The 17,236-nt window shown below is 39.7% G+C and overlaps 1 protein-coding gene across 1 annotated transcript in view; it reads left to right on the forward strand.

Annotated features, from left to right (window-relative positions):
• Window positions 1-17,236, forward strand: part of LOC123533207 (TBCC domain-containing protein 1-like) — a 320,801-nt gene that overhangs the window by 210,429 nt on the left and 93,136 nt on the right. The window contains exon 14 of the mRNA XM_053520503.1: window positions 10,903-10,982. Coding sequence (XP_053376478.1) covers window positions 10,903-10,982 — 80 coding nt within the window. The remainder of the gene's footprint in view (window positions 1-10,902; window positions 10,983-17,236) is intronic.

Consider the following 17,236-nt stretch of genomic DNA (forward strand, 5'->3'; position numbering starts at 1 on the left):
CAAAAGAGTTCAGGCATAGGTCAGATAGAGCCAGGGGCCCAAACAACTTCCTTGCGGAACACTACATTTCAGCTCACGTTGAGATGTTTGATTCACCCTCACACAACAGTCAACCCACTCCAATGCTGAACCATGAATGCCATATTGGATATTTAACACATCAATGAGAATATCATGGTCGACTGTGTCGAACGTAGCACTAAGGTCTATAGCTGTTAGTGCTGTAACCTCTTGCCGTTCCATTCCATAAAGCAAATCGTTCACAAGCCTGAGTAGAGCAAAATGCCGACCATAAATTGATGAAACCTTGCATGAGTCTTAATCTTGATACGAACTTGCGCACCTCCTATTTTTTGTCTGGCTCCGCCACCTATTTCCAGAGTTATGGCCGCTAAAATAGTCAAAAATGCATATTTTCACCTAATGACATGCCTAGCTCAAAGAGTATTTGTTGTAAATTCATGAAAATTTGCATGACTTGCATGAATCTTTATCATGATGTGACCTTGCACACTTGGCATTCTTCTTGAGATTTTAATGCTAATTACAGAGTTACAGCCCTTGAAATAGCCAAAATAGTGGATTTTTTGTTTGTGATGCTCATAACTCAAAAAGAATTTCTGGGCGCTAGATAATGGAACTTCGGCTTGATATGAAAATGGGAATGTCCAATTTGGAGCTATATCTCCTTAAGACTGCAAACGTTTGAATTATTGCCCTTTATTTTTGACAAATGTACCATTCTAGATCATAAATTATTACAGACATATCTTTGAAACTTTGAAGATGGTTTTAAAACTCATTTTGCACCTTTTTCATGGGTCAGAGCTCCGCCCGGCTGTCAAAATTCCAGAAGTTTCCATGGAACGTCTTTGAATTTCCATGGAAGTCCGGACTCTGGAGTAATCGGACAAACTTTCCGGAGCTTGATATGGAAAACTGCGGAAAAATGTCCAGGGATTTCCGGAGAACTTTCCGTGGACAATTTTCCGGAGTGATTCCACGGACGTCCGTGAACAATTTTCCGGAGTTATTCCGCAGTCGTCCACGAAGTTCTGCTGACAGTATTATTCAACAGCAATAAATGTAATTTATAGACTTTTTTGCAGTACATGTATAGTGAGCAATAACACTTCAGTAAAAGCAATATGATTTTATTGCATGTGATCACTTTTGCAGTTTCAAACACCATATGATATATATGAACAAGGAAAATGAATCTTTGCCAGTTAAAAGTGACTGATTAGAATATTTTTTAATCATATACATAGTTTCGAACAATGATTAGTTACACTTAAATAATGATGAAATCATTCACAGAAAGTACCTAAAGATACCTGCTTTCGTAATTATATGCATATTATTTATAAAATCTTTGTGAAGCCTTTGGTTAACTTTAGCATTCATTATTTTATGCTTAATAATGACTGATGTACAAATATACATTCATGTGTTAATTAGCATAATTACAAATGCATGTATTGTTTCATTGGTCAATTATGTAAACAAACTTACTTGAGCAATTTCTAGAATCCTCAATATTAAGTTTGAACTGAATTACCTCACATAATAAAGTTTCACTAATTTTTACACAACTTGTTAACATCAGACTTCCAGTTACACATTTTGAAAATTCCTCTGTAAGATCAGTTCATCTAATTGGCTGAACTTGATCACATGGTATTCCCAGTCTGATGCTAATTGTTTTCCGATGTGTTTAAAATCCCTTAGAAAATGACAGAGTTATTTTCCAGAGTTAAATGACCAGAATTTTTTCAAAGTGCTACATTTCCACAGTGTGAGTGAATATTCCATGAACATTTTGATAGATGTCCAGAGTAATTTCCAGAGATGTCCGTGGAAAACATTCGCAATCACTCTGGACATGTTATAGAACAGGTGACTTTTCCAAACTATTCCATGGAAAGTACCTACTTTCCATGGAAGTTTTGCATTTGTCCGCAATTTTTCCACAGTCACTCTGGAATATGTACAGCCGGGCTGTGGGTGAGACACTTTCAGGCAGTGGCCTTGTTAAATAATTTCACACAAATGGTCCTTGTGTGACCAGTCTACCAGGATTGTTATATGAATGGTCTCTGTCCATCCGTAACAATTGTGTCTGCTACATACATTACTTAAACCCCTTGAAGGATTTTCATGAAACTTGGGTCAAATGATTACCTTATCAAGACAATATGCCGAACTCATGAGTCAGCCATGTTGGCTCAAGGTCAAGGCCACAACTCAAGGTCAAAGGTTTGAGCCTTCCTTTTTGTGTCTGCTCTGTATCTCCTAAACCCCTTAAAGGATTTTCGTGAAACTTTGGTGAAATGATCACCTCATCAAGACGATGTGCAGAACTCATGAGTCAGCCATGTTGGCTCAAAGTCAAGGTCAGAACTCGAGGTCAAAGGTTTGAGCCTTCCATTTTGTGTCCGCTCTGTATCTCCTAAACCCCTTGATGGATTTTCATGGAACTTGGGTCAAATGATCGCCTCATCAACACGATGTGCAGAACTCATGAGTCAGCCATGTCGGCTCAAGGTCAGAGTCATAACTCATGGTCAAAGGTTTGGAAAAAATTTATTGATGTTGTCATACATGGACTATAAAATATATATATTACTTAAAAACATCAATGCTTCCACCCAATACCATCAACCCTTTCACTGTCCATAACAGCAGCAGGGGATATAGCTGTCTTTCAGACTGCCTTGTTCAAATTATTTTGATTCGTCAAAAATCATGGCCGCCAGAGGGCGTGGTCACTTTTCCCTATACATGTATGTATATAATGGAAACATGAAATTTTTAGCTCGACTATACAAAGTATCTAGAGAGCTATTCTACTCACCCTGGTGTCAGCATTGGCATCAGCATCCTTCTGCATCCACAACTTGGTTAAAGTTTTGATGCACTTTCTCTTTTTTCTCTTTATCTGTGTAACTACATGATTGATTTGCTTCAATCTAAAAATAATTATTCCTCATCATCACCCACATCATCTGGCACAAGGGCCATAACTCTAGACCAATATTTCATGAATTATCCACCCTTTTTACTTAGAATTTCAGGTTAAAGTTTTGGTGCACTTTCACTCTGTATCAATATTACTAAATAGATTTGATTCAAACTTAAATCATCACTTACATCATATGACACAAGGTCCATAACTGAATGTCAGTTTAATTTTGATGCTTTTTTCACCATATCTCTGTTGTTACTAAATGAATTTAATTCAAATTTGAAATGCATGGGTGAAAGTTTTCCGGCATATGCCGGAAATTCCGGTTTTATGGAGTCCCCAGGGGTCATTTTTCCAGATTGTGTAAATCCTTTGAGATTTTCAAGGGGGGCTGAGGGTGAGACAGACTGATCATTTTCTTTCTCCGTACAAATAACACCGCTTTGGGATTCCATAGTCTAATTTTAGCGTTGGTGGAGATAGCCGATAATACATGTTTCACTTCTGCCTCACGAACTGTGATGGATCGGCTTTTTACACGGTTGACTGGATACCGTCCAAGTTCGGACAAACCAGAGCGACTTTTGGTGAAATTAACCAAATAAGGTCATTTAACCTTGGTTTTTCCCAGGAATCCGTTTGGTCGGTGAAACTTAGAATGAGAATTTTGATTGGTTCGCTTAATATTATTGTCCAATGAAATAGCGCGTTTCAAACTAAATATGGCTTGCTCCCCAAGATGGACGCTCCGATAAAAAATTGATAGATAAACAAAGATGTTGCTGAAAAATGAAGTTTTTACCAGTAGGGTACAACACAAAGAATCCGCCCGCTTAGCTCAGTAGGTAAGAGCGTTGGTCTACGGATCGCGGGGTCGTGAGTTCGATCCTCGGGCGGGGCGTATGTTCTCCGTGACTATTTGATAAACGACATTGTGTCTGACATCATTAGTCCTCCACCTCTGATTCATGTGGGGAAGTTGGCAGTTACTTGCGGAGAACAGGTTTGTACTGGTACAGAATCCAGGAAAACTGGTTAGGTTAACTGCCCGCCGTTACATAACTGAAATACTGTTGAAAAATGGCGTTAAACCCAAAAACAAACAAAACAACACAAAGATCTAGAAGAGACCATTAAAAACAAATGGAGGTGGGAATGACTAAACGAATGCAATCAAAAAGGTGACAAATGGGGAAACTGTCTAAAGAAAACCGATATTCCCAGATTGCCTTTTGTGAATTTTGTGCGAAAACTATCAAGTACTACAGGCCGAGTGGAAAGAAAGGTCTAAAAAAACATGCAAACGATTAGAACCACCTGAGAAACAATTATTAATGGATTCTTTTACCAGTTGTTTTCTTTTGAAACGAAGTGTTATTTTTGAAAGAAAAAAAAAAACAAGAAGAGAAATTATTAAAATGTTAATTGTATACTTTTATCTGCACTGCTGTTGTCTACCTATAATTCATCATTGATTTCAGGCCTGGTAATTTGCATAGTTTTGGGAGCTTCCAGGGGCCTCCAGCCACCTTGACCCCTAACCAGGGCTTTACCCTGGACCAACCCCCCTGGCCCCCATCGGAAATTTTCAGGTTTTTCTGAATTTTTAACTTTCACCCATGGAAATGATTGTTCCACATCTACACCCACATCATATGACACAAAGTTCACAATGCTGGCACCAATATGCTGTGAGATATGCCACCTTTTTACTAAAATTTCAGGTTCAGGTTGTGATGCACTTTTGTTTTATCACAATTATTACTAAATACATTTGATCTAAACTTAAAATAGTTGTTCCACATTACTCGCCACATGATATGACACAATGAATTATTACCCCTTTTATTGTCCAGAGTATAACTTGAAAAGTATTAAAGGCATTTGATTGAAACTTCACATAATCATAGAGGCCATTGATACAAAGTGCAGTGTCAAAGAATCATGACTCTACCTTACCTAGTTTTTAGCTCGACTATTCTACTCACCCTGGTGTCTGCATCACACCTTGGTTAAAGTTTTGCATGCAAGTACATATGGCTGTCATTTAAAGGCACATAGCTTTGAAACTTATTTGAGTTATTGTGATCGCTCGATGTCTGGCGTCTGTCTCTCTGTTGTCTGTCATCATTTAGCATGTGTATGCGATATAGACAGTATTTTTCAATTGATCTTCATGAAATTTGGTGAGAATGATTGCCTAGATGAAATCTAGGCCGAGTTTGAATATGGGTCATCTGGGGTCAAAAAGTAGGTCATTAGGTCAAATCAAAGAAAAACCTTGTGTATGGAATAGAGGTTGTATTTTTCAGTTGATCTTCATGAAATTCCTTAGGAATGATTGCCTTGATGAAATCTAGGTCAAGTTTTTATATGGGTCATCTGGGGTCAAAAACTAGGTCGCTAGGTCAAATCAAAGAAAAACCTTGTGTATGAGATAGAGACTGTATTTTTTAATTGATCTTCATAAAATTATGTCAGAATGATTGCCTTGATGAAATCTAGGGAATATGGGTCATCTGAGGTCAAAAACTAGGTCACTAGGTAAAATCAAAGAAAAACTATGTGTATGTGATAGAGGCTGTATTTTTCATGAAGATCATTCATGAAATTTGATCAGAATAATTACCTTGATAAAATCTAGGTCAAGTTTGAATATGGGTCATCTGGGGTCAAAAACTAGGTCACTAGGTCATATTAGAAAAATACTTGTTTAAACTCTAGAGACAACATTTTTGGTCCAATCTTAATGAAAATTGGCCAGAATATTTGTTTCCATGAAATCACTAGGTCAAACGTGTTTACACTGTTATAGTGTTTTTCTCAGGTGAGCGACCTAAGGCCATCTTGGCCCTCTTATCTTGGCCCTCATGTTTTAGCTCGCCTGAGCCAAAGGCTCTTGGTGAGCTTTTGATTTTTATGCCCCCCTTCGAAGAAGGAGGGGTATATTGTTTTGCAGATGTCTGTCGGTCGGTCGGTCTGTCTGTCGGTCGGTCTGTATGTACACCAATCCATTTCCAGATGATAACTCAAAAACGCTTGGGCATAGGATCATGAAAGTTGAAAGGAAGGTTGGTCATCATGTGCAGATGACTCCTATTGATTTTGAGATCTGTATGTCAAAGGTCAAGGTCACAGTGACCCTGAACAGTTAAACAGTTTCCTGATGGTAACTCAAGATTGCTTAGGCCTAGGATCGTGAAAGTTGATAGGGAGGTTCATCATGGCCAGCAGATGACCCCTATTGATTTTGAGGTCATTTGGTTGAAGTTCAAGGTCAGATTGGCCAGGAACAGTTAAACAGTTTCTGGACAATAACTTGATCATGGCCAGCAGATGACCCCTATTGATTTTGAGGTCAGTAGGTCAAAGGTTAAGGTCACAGTGACCAGGAACAGTAAAACGGTTTCCGGGTGGTAACTCAAGATTGCTTGGGCCTAAGATCAGGAAAATTGATAGGGAGGTTCATCATGACCAGCAGATGACCCCTATTGATTTTGAGGTCATTTGGTTAAAGTTCAAGGTCAGATTGGCCAGGAACAGATAAACGGTTTCTGGACAATAACTTGAGAACACTTGGGCCAAGGGTCCTGAAAGATGAAAGAGAGGTTCATCATGACCAGCAGATGACCCCTATTGATTTTATGGTCAGTAGGTCAAAGGTCAAGGTTACAGTGACCCGGAACATTTAAACAGTTTCCAGACAATAACTTGAGAACGCTTGGGCCTAGGATCATGAAACTTAATAGGGAGGTTGGTCATGACCTGTAGATGACCCCTATATTTTTTGAGGTCTATAGGCTAAAGGTCAAGGTCACATTGACTCGGAACAGTTAGACCCTTTCCGGACGATACCTTGAGAACGCTTGGACCTAGGATCACTAAACTTAATAGGGAGGTTGATCATGACCAGCAGATGACCCCTGTTGATTTTGAGGTCATAGGTCAAAGGTCAATGTCACATTGAACCAGAACAGTAGAACTTTTGTTTACAGTGAGCAAATAATTTCTAATCTTTGTGCAATTACTGAATGCATCAAGGGGGGCATTTCGTGTTCGACGAGCTCTTGTTTGTTTAGAACCAACTTTTCTCAACAGCTATAAGAGCTACAGCTTTGAAACTTTGCACACTTGTTAATCATCATAAGATGACTATGTCAAGGCCAAGAACAGTATCTCTGATATGCATTTTGTCAAAACTATGGCCCTTATTTGTACTTATAAAATTTGATTTTCTTGGTTAAAATTTTTGTTTAGGTCCACCTTTTTAGCTCACCAGAGCATAAAGTGCTCAAGGTGAGCTTTTGTGACAGGTCATTGTCTGTCGTCTGTCGGCGTGCGTCATCCATTGTGCGTCAACATTTGCCTTGTGAATACTCTAGAGGCCACAGTTGTAACCCAATCTTTATGAAACTTGGTCATAATGTTAGTCTTGATGATCTCTAGGTCAAGTTTGAAACTGGGTCATGTGGGGTCAAAAACTAGGCCAGTAGGTCAGATCAAAGGAAAACCTTGTGAACACTCTAGAGACCACATCTGTGACCCAATCTTTATGGAACTTGGTCAGAATGTTAGTCTTGATGATCTCTGGGTTAAGTTCGAAACTGGGTCATGTGGGTCAAAAACTAGGCCAGTAGGTCAAATCACTGGAAAAGCTTGTGAACACTCTAGAGACCACATTTTTGACCCAATCCTTATGAAACTTGGTCAATATGTAAGTCTGGATAATACGTATCAGCAGTGATTTTTTTTGCCATTTTGGGAAAAGGTCCGGTACCGGTTGAATTGGGAAAAATGACGGTGTTTTAACCCAAATTGGGAATTTTAGCGGGGTTTTTACTCAAATTAGGAATTTTTGCAATAAGTCAGTAACATCATTTAGAACACTTCTTCCTTTAATCCATGTAAACATCATCCAATAAACATAATGAATGGTTGAATGATTTATAGTGAAATGTCCCTTTTTTCATTTCTTCAAAATGTCAACTGTTGGCTGTCTGAGTCCCTGTAAGAGGGGTCTGACTCTCTGTACAGAGTAACATAAGTTTTGAAACTCGATAGTCATTGACTCTTCAGTCTAAATTTTCAAGGGTCAAAATCAGATTTTCAAAAGTCAAGATCAACATTTCAGGGGTCAACCTGTACTGAATGCTGCAAAATAAGAGCTGCTTTTGCAACAGTGTTCATATTTTTCTTACATGCAGACTTTGTATTGGCTTTTTATTTAGATTGTACTAGAAAAATCTTGTAAGAAATGATGGCAATGTCCGAAAATTACGGTCGCAAAAACGGGTGACAAATATGTAAAACGAAATTTAACATTTTAAATTCTTGATAAAATACCTGTTTCAAGTAACTTGAGAACCATTTGACCCAGAACCTTCAAATTTCATAGAATGATAGGATTTACAGAGTACAAACTTCATGGGAGGATTGGACATGCCAAGTACTTGATCCCTATTGCAGCCAACCATCTGTGTTTCTTTGACATTCGCTCCTGTCACCAATTGACTTCTTGCCTATTACTACTATGCATTGGGGGAGACATGCACTTTTCTACAAAAGCATCGTCTAGTTGGTATGTAGCATCGTGTAGTAGTCCTTTACCAAGATTGTTCAGATTATCCCCCTGGAGTAAAAACTTGCCCCACCCAGTAGGTTGGGGGCACATAGTTTAAACAAGCAACTAAACTCAGGTGAGCGATATAGGGCCATCTTGTTTTGGTACATCATAGCAAAATGTAGAAAATAAATGATTTTTTTTAGCTCACCTGATCACTCGATGTCTGTCGTCTGTCAACATTTAGCTTATGTATGCGATAGAGGCTGTATTTGTCAACTGATCTTCATGAAATTTGGTCATAATGATAACCTTGATGAAATCTAGGCCGAGTTCGAAAATGGGTCATCTGGGGTCAAAAACTAGGTCACTAGGTCAAATCAAAGAAAAACCTTGTGTATGGGATAGAGGCTGTATTTTTCAGTTAATCTTCATGAATTTTGGTCAGAATGATTACCTTGATGAAATCTAGGCCGAGTTCAAAAATGGGTCATGTGGGATCAAAAACTAGTTCACTAGGTCAAATCAAAGAAAAACCTTGTGTACGCGATAGAGGCTGTAATTATGTCTCCCACCACACAGTGGTGTGGGAGACATATTGGTTTACTCCAGTCTGTGTGTGTGTCCGTGTGTCTGTCTGTCTGTCACAAAGCTTGTCCGCACTCTAAGTATAACATTTCTCATCCGATTTTCACCAAACTTAAATAAAATGTGTTTGACCATAAGACCTTGGCCAAGTTCGATAACTAGCCAAATCTGCCCAGGCGTCTTGGAGTTATTGCCCTTGAATTACCAAAAATCGGCCTTTTTACTCTTGTCCGCACTCTAATTCGAACATTTCTCATCCAATCTTCACCAAACTTGAACAAAATGTGTTTTACCATGAGACCTCGGCCAAGTTCGATAACTAGCCAAATCGGTCCAGGCCTTTTGGAGTTACGGCCCTTGAATTACCGAAAAATCGGCCTTTTTACTCTTGTCCGCTCTGTAAGTCGAACATTTCTCATCCGATCTTCGGCAAACTTGAACAAACTGTGTTTGGCCATAAGACCTTAGCCAAGTTCGATAACTAGCCAAATCTGCCCAGGCACTTTTGATTTATGGCCCTTGAATTCCTGATTGGATCCACTCGTCCAGACCATCTAATTGGATCCACTTGTCTAAAACATCTAGAGAAACTAGACATTTTTCATAGGGGCAGTTGTGGGAGACATGCGCTTTTCTCAAAAGGATCTCTAGTTTTCAATTAATCTTCATGAATTTTGGTCAGAATGATAACCTTTATGAAATCTAGGCAGAGTTCGAAAAGGGGTCATCTGGGGGTCAGAAACTAGGTCACTAGGTCAAATCAAAGAAAAACCTTGTTATGCGATAGAGGCTGTATTTTTCAGTTAATCTTCATGAAGTTTTGTCAGAATGATTACCTTGATGAAATCTAGGTCAAGTTCGAATATGGGTCATCTGAGTCAAAAAATAGGTCACTAGGTTAAATCAAAGTAAAACCTTGTGTATGCGATAGAGGCTGTATTTTTCCACTGATCTTCATGAAATTTTGTCAGAATGATAGCCTTGATGAAATCTAGGTCAAATTCGAATATGGGTCATCTGGGTTTAAAAACTAGGTCACTAGGTCAAATCAAAGAAAAACCTTGTGTATGCAATAGGGGCTGCATTTTACACTGGATTTTCATAAAATTTGGTCAGAATGGTTGCCTTGATGAAATCGAGGTAAAGTTCGAATATGGGTACTCTGGGGTCAAAAACTAGGTCACTAGGTCAAATCAAAGAAAAACATGTATATGCGATAGTTAGGCTGTATTTTTCAATTGATCTTCATGAAATTTTGTCAGAATGATAGCTTTGATGAAGTTTAGGTCAAGTTCGAATATGGGTCATCCTGGGTCAAAAACTAGGTCACTAGGTCAAATCAAAGAAAATACTTATTCATACTCAAGATTTTTTGCTCCAATTTTAATAATAATTGGTCAGAATATTTTTTTCCATGAAATCACTAGGTCAAACATGTTTACACTCTTATTGTGTGTTATGGTGTGTTTCTCAGGTGAGCGACCTAGGGCCCTCTTGTTTAATCAACCACTTAAAAGGATTTTCACCAAAGCTAGTCAGAAACATGGGCAGATAGATAAAGTCCTCTTCAGGTGAGCGACTCAGGGCCCATTTTGGCGTATTGGTTGGTAGTTTAAATGGTAGTCCAATAATTGGAACATCTATAAATACTGGACAAAAGCACTTTTCTGGAAGGTGATTGTTGTAATAGACTCAAAAATTAATTTCTGTTTGTGAATATAAAATGGTATGAAATATGGAATGTAAGTAGATATACCAAGTTGAAAGTGTGTTATTGAATTTTCAGAGTTCAAGTACATTGGAAAACAGCAGTGTTAAGATTCATAGATGTCATTCTGCATATTTGTATCTTCTATCACCTCTACGGTAAGTCATTTTGGTAGGCATATTATGGTCAGTAATTTTGGTTACCATTTTGCCAGTCTATGACCAAGTTACTATAACATTCTGTTATGCTTCTTTACTAGTAATGACAAATCATCAGGCATAATAAATATTATTTTTCGTAAAGCCATCTGGCTTTTCGCATGTATATATAGCATTCCATTCTGGACGTTTAAACCTTATCGCAAATATAAAGATTTCAAATTTACCACCCGATGACGTCCTAATCCGTGCATGCACCGCGCATCACCCACAATGCACCAAATCCCACGAGATTTCACTTTCCATTTTGCGACATGTTGAAAAAGTTGTGTTGAAAAAAGTCTCGAAATGTTTCTTATTTTGTGACCATATCTTTCGGTCTTTAAGTATTTATCTAGTTTCTTACGTATATGTCTGATGAAGACCGTACCAGTCTGCACCCCTCTGAAGACGATTTGAGGGGTTTTCTGCCGAAGACCTCCCCCCACCTACTGACAATAACAACAACGTGACTAAGAAAACCCCAGCTTCTACAAAATTGAAGTCGGTAGTGATTGATCCAAATAAAAAAGGTAAGGGTCCTGTAAAGGAAAAGGCTCTGTTAAAACAAGTGTAAAACCTTCGGGCACTAAAAAATCAAAACCCTCGGGTTCAAATTCAAGGTCAGGTACCTCGGACCCACCTGGTGAGTCATTTCCAATTTGTCTCAAGATGATATAGCAGGACTTCAATCAGTGCTAGGAATTGTTGATCAAAATGACAATTTTTATTATGAGATGGATGAAAATGATGACTCGTATAATGATTCTTATAATCAGAATTTTCCAAGTGGTAACCTTAGGGTGGTATTAGATTCTAACGATATTTCTTCGGATGAAAATGAAAATCTATCTGATAGAAGATTTAAGATTCCAGAGTTAGCACACAGATTTGATACAAATTCTGCATTTAGGGATACTAACAGCACCGCTAGCAGTGATTGTGACCATTACACATGGGACTTACCGAAAATGAAAACTCCAGAGCGTGGGCAGCCAATAAGTGATTCTCTAGCCAAACTTATTAACACTGCGTGTACACAACAGTGTGACACTGACCCTCAGTTCTCAAAATATCCAGTTCTGGCAAATTGTGACAAAGAAATTGTGACAAAGCTATTCCGCCGTTAGTAAATCTGGAAGTTTAGCGGTTTATGGATAAAAAAGGTAACTTAGGTGACAAGGCATTGGTGGATATTTAGAACTTGTTGAATACTAGTTAGGGGCCTCTCATTAAATTGGTTGACTTTCATAAAAAGAGTAAAACTATGACTAAAGAAATAAAGGGTTTATTCTCAGATGTCATTACTGGCTTAGGTCAGGTTCAGTACAGTATCAGCTTGAGAAGGAGATATCATATTAGACCTTACTTGAAAAAGAAATATTCCCCTCTTTGCAATATGACAATACCTATCACAACTAAATTGTTCGGTGATGATATTTCGAAGGAAGTGAAATCGTGCGACAATATTTCTTTCTTAGGAAAGGATCCTTACTATCAGTAATTTCAGAGGGGCTATTCGTAGTAGATTTCATGGTCGTCGTGGATATGGTAACATGGGTTTCGTGCCGCAGGGTTACTCCTTTGGTCCTCAGTATGGTGGTTATCAAGGACAAGGATATCGTCAACAGCCATACCCTACAAGGGATGTTTCAGTATGAGGTGCCGGACAGTCTGATGGACGAACAAGGGCTCCTAGGAGACGTCCTACCGCTACTGTTACATCTGCGTCACTCAGTCGTGACCCAAACGAGGAGGAGTAACAGAAAGGGTAAGTCTTGTTGGACAAACACAATTTTGTTTAGATACATGGACAAGATTTACATCTGGTCCTTGGATTTCAGGTGTAGTTTCAGAGTACAAAATTGATTTCGATGAACAGCCTGTTCAAGATAAAATTCCTAGAGAGATTCCATTTGACTTGGATCAAAAAGAAATTGTAAACAATGAAGTTATGGAACTTTTGAATAAGGGTGTGATTGTAGAGTCTGAAATGGAAAAAGATCAGTATATTTCTACTATTTTTATAAGCTCACTTGTCACAAGTGACAAGGTGAGCTTTTGTGATCACCCTTCGTCCGTCGTCAGTCCGTCCATCCGTCCACAATTTCTTGTCCGCACGATAGAGGTTTCATTTATGATTTTATTAATCCCCCGCCGTGGCGGAGGGATCATAGGAATGGTCTGCATCCGTCCGTCCTTCCGTCCGTAACAAAATCGTGTCTGCTCTATATCTCCTAAACCCCTTGAAGGAATTTTATAAAACTTGGGTCAAATGATCACCTCATTAAGACGATGTGCAGAACCCATGAGTCAGCCATGCCGGCTCAAGGTCAAGGTCACAACTCAAGGTCAAAGGTTTGAGCCTTCCATTTTGTGTCTGCTCTATATCTCTTAAACCCCTTGAAGGAATTTTATAAAACTTGGGTCAAATGATCACCTCATGAAGACGATGTGCAGAACCCATGAGTCAGCCATGCCGGCTCAAGGTCAAGGTCACAACTCAAGGTCAAAGGTTTGAGCCTTCCATTTTGTGTCAGCTCTCTATCTCTTAAACCCCTTGAAGGAATTTTATAAAACTTGGGTCAAATGATAACCTCATCAAGACGATGTGCAGAACCCATGAGTCAGTCATGCTGGCTCAAGGTCAAGGTCACAACTTGGGGTCAAAGGTTTGAACCTTCCATTTTGTGTCCGCTCTTTATCTCCTAAATCCCTTGAAGGATTTTCATCAAACTTGGGTCAAACTATCACCTCATCAAGGCGATGTGCAGACCTTATGAGTCAGCCATGTCGGCTCAAGGTCAAGGTCACAACTGAAGGTCAAAGGTTTGAGCCTTCCATTTCGTGTCCGCTCTATATCTCCTAAACCCCTTGAAGGAATTTTATAAAACTTGGGTCAAATGATTACCTCATCAGAACGATGTGCAGAAATTATGAGTCAGACATGCCAGCTCAAGGTCAAGGTCACAACTAAGGGTTGAAGGTTTGAGCCTTCCATTTGGTGTCCACTCTGTATCTCCTTAACCCCTTGAAGGATTTTCATCAAACTTGGGTCAAATGATCACCTCATCAACAACTCGTGAGTCAGCCATGTCAACTCAAGGTCAAGGTCACAACTGAAGGTCAAAGGTTTCAGCTCTGTATCTCCTAAACCCCTTGAAGGATTTTCATGAAACTTTGGTCAAATGATCACCTCATCAAGACGTTGTGCAGATTTAATGAGTCAGCCATGTCAGTTCAAGGTCAAGGTCACAGCTAAAATCAAAGGTTTTACCCTTTAACTATCCATAGCAGTGGTGGGGGATTTAGCTGTCTTTCAGACTGCCTTGTTTTAACCAGACTTGCACACAACTTGTATCACCATAAGATCTCGGTTCCTTTCTTGAACTGGCCAGATCCCATTATGGGTTCCAGAGTTATGGCCCCTGAAAGGGCCTAAATTAGCTATTTATGTCTCCCCCAGGAGACATATTGTTTTTGCCCTGTCCGTTCGTACGTCCGTACATCCGTCCGTACGTCACACTTCATTTCCGAGCAATAACTGGAGAACCATTTGACCTAGAACCTTCAAACTTCATAGGGTTGTAGGGCTGCTGGAGTAGAAGACCCTATTGTTTTTGGGGTCACTCCGTCAAAGGTCAAGGTCACAGGGCCCCTGAAAACCATTTCTGATCAATAACTAGAGAACCACTTGACCCAGAATGTTGAAACTTCATAGGATGATTGGTCATAAAGAGTAGATGACCCCTTTTGATTTTGGGGTCACTCCATCAAAGGTCAAGGTCGCAGGGGCCTGAACATGGAAAACCATTTCCGATCAATAACTAGAGAACCACTTGACCCAGAATGTTGAAACTTCATAGGATGATTGTACATGCAAAGTAGATGACCCCTATCGATTTTGGGGTCACTCCATTAAAGGTCAAGGTCACAGGGACCCGAACATTGAAAACCATTTCCGGTCAGTAACTTGAGAACCACTTGACCCAGAATGTTGAAACTTCATAGGATGATTGGTCATGAAGAGTAGATGACCCCTATTGATTTTGGGGTCACTCTGTCAAATGTCAAGGTCACAGGGGCCTGAACATGGAAAACCATTTCCGATCAATAACTAGAGAACCACTTGACCCAGCATATTGAAACTTCATAGAATGATTGTACATGCAAAGTAGATGACCCCTATTGATTTTGGGGTCACTCCATCAAAGGTCAAGGTCACGGGCCTGAACATTGAAAACCATTTCCGGTCAGTAACTTGAGAACCACTTGACCCAGAATGATGAAACTTCATAGGATGATTGGTCATGCAGAGTAGATGACCCCTAACGATTTTCGGGTCACTCTGTTAAAGGTCAAGGCCACAGGGGCCTGAACATGGAAAACCATTTCCGATCAATAACTTGAGAACCTCTCGACCCAGAATGTTGAAACTTCATAGGATGATTGTTCATGCAGAGTAAATGACCCCTATTGTTTTTGGGGTCACTCCGTTAAAGGTCAAGGTCACAGGGGCCTGAACATTGATAACCAGTTCCGATCAATAACTTGAGAACCACTTGACCCAGAATGTTGTAACTTCATAGGATGATTGAACATGCAGAGTAGATGACCCGTATTGATTTTGGGGTCAGTCTATTTAAGGTCAAGGTCACAGTGGCCTGTTCATGTAAAATCATTTTTGGGAAATAACTTGAGAACTACTTGACCTGCAATGTTGAAACTTAATAGGATGATTGGACATGCAGAGTAGATGACCCCTATTTATTTTGAGGTCACTTGATCAAAGGTCAAGGTCACAGAAGCCTGAACAGTGACTGGAGAACCACTAGGCCAAGAGTGTTGAAATTTAGCGGGATGATTGGACATGCCAAGTAGATGATCCCTATTGCAGTCAACCATCAGTGTCTCTTTGACTTTCGCTCCTGACCCCTATTGACTTCTTGCCTATAGGACTTTGCATTGGGGGAGACATGCGCTTTTTTACAAAAGCATTTTCTAGTTTGACCTTGTCTGCACAATAGCAGCTTTATTATGTCTCCCCCAGGAGACATATTGTTTTTGCCCTGTCAGTCCGTCCGTCCGTACGTCACACTTCATTTCCGAGCAATAACTGGAGAACCATTTGACCTAGAACCTTCAAACTTCATAGGGTTGTAGGGCTGCTGGAGTAGACGACCCCTATTGTTTTTGGGGTCACTCCGTCAAAGGTCAAGGTCACAGGGGCCTGAACATTGACAACCATATCCGATCAATAACTAGAGAACCACTTGACCCAGAATGTTGAAACTTCATAGGATGATTGGTCATCAAGAGTAGATGACCCCTATCGATTTTTGGGTCACTCCGTCAAAGGTCAAGGTCACAGGGGCTTGAACATTGAAAACCATTTCCGATCAATAACTAGAGAACAACTTGACCCAGAATGTTGAAACTTCATAGGATGATTGTTCATGAAGAGTAGATGACCCCTTTTGATTTTGGGATCACTCCGTCAAAGGTCAAGGTCACAGGGGCCTGAACATTGAAAACCATTTCCGATCAATAACTAGAGAACCACTTGACCCAGAATGTTGAAACTTCATAGGATGATTGTACATGCAAAGTAGATGACCCCTATCGATTTTGGGTCACTCCATTAAAGGTCAAGGTCACAGGGGCCTGAACATTGAAAACCATTTCCGATCAATAACTAGAGAACAACCTGACCCAGAATGTTGGAACTTCATAGGATGATTGGTCATGAAGAGTAGATGACCCCTATTGATTTTGGGGTCACTCCATCAAAGGTCAAGGTCACAGGGGCCTGAACATTGAAAACCATTTCCGATCAATAACTAGAGAACAACCTGACCCAGAATGTTGAAACTTAATAGGATGATTGGTCATGCAGAGTAGATGACCCCAAACGATTTTGGGGTCACTCTGTGAAAGGTCAAGGTCACAGGGGCCCGAACATTGATAACCAGTTCCAATCAATAACTTGAGAACCACTTGACCCAGAATGTTGAAACGTCATAGGATGATTGAACATGCAAAGTAAATGACCCCCATTGATTTTGGGGTCAGTCTATTAAAGGTCAAGGTCACAGTGGCCTGTTCATGTAAAATCATTTTTTGGAAATAACTTGAGAACCACTTGACCTACAATGTTGAAACTTAATAGGATGATTGGACATGCAGAGTAGATGACCCCTATTTATTTTGAGGTC

The sequence above is a fragment of the Mercenaria mercenaria genome, chromosome 12 (assembly GCF_021730395.1).
Source record: "Mercenaria mercenaria strain notata chromosome 12, MADL_Memer_1, whole genome shotgun sequence".
NCBI lineage: Eukaryota > Metazoa > Mollusca > Bivalvia > Venerida > Veneridae > Mercenaria > Mercenaria mercenaria.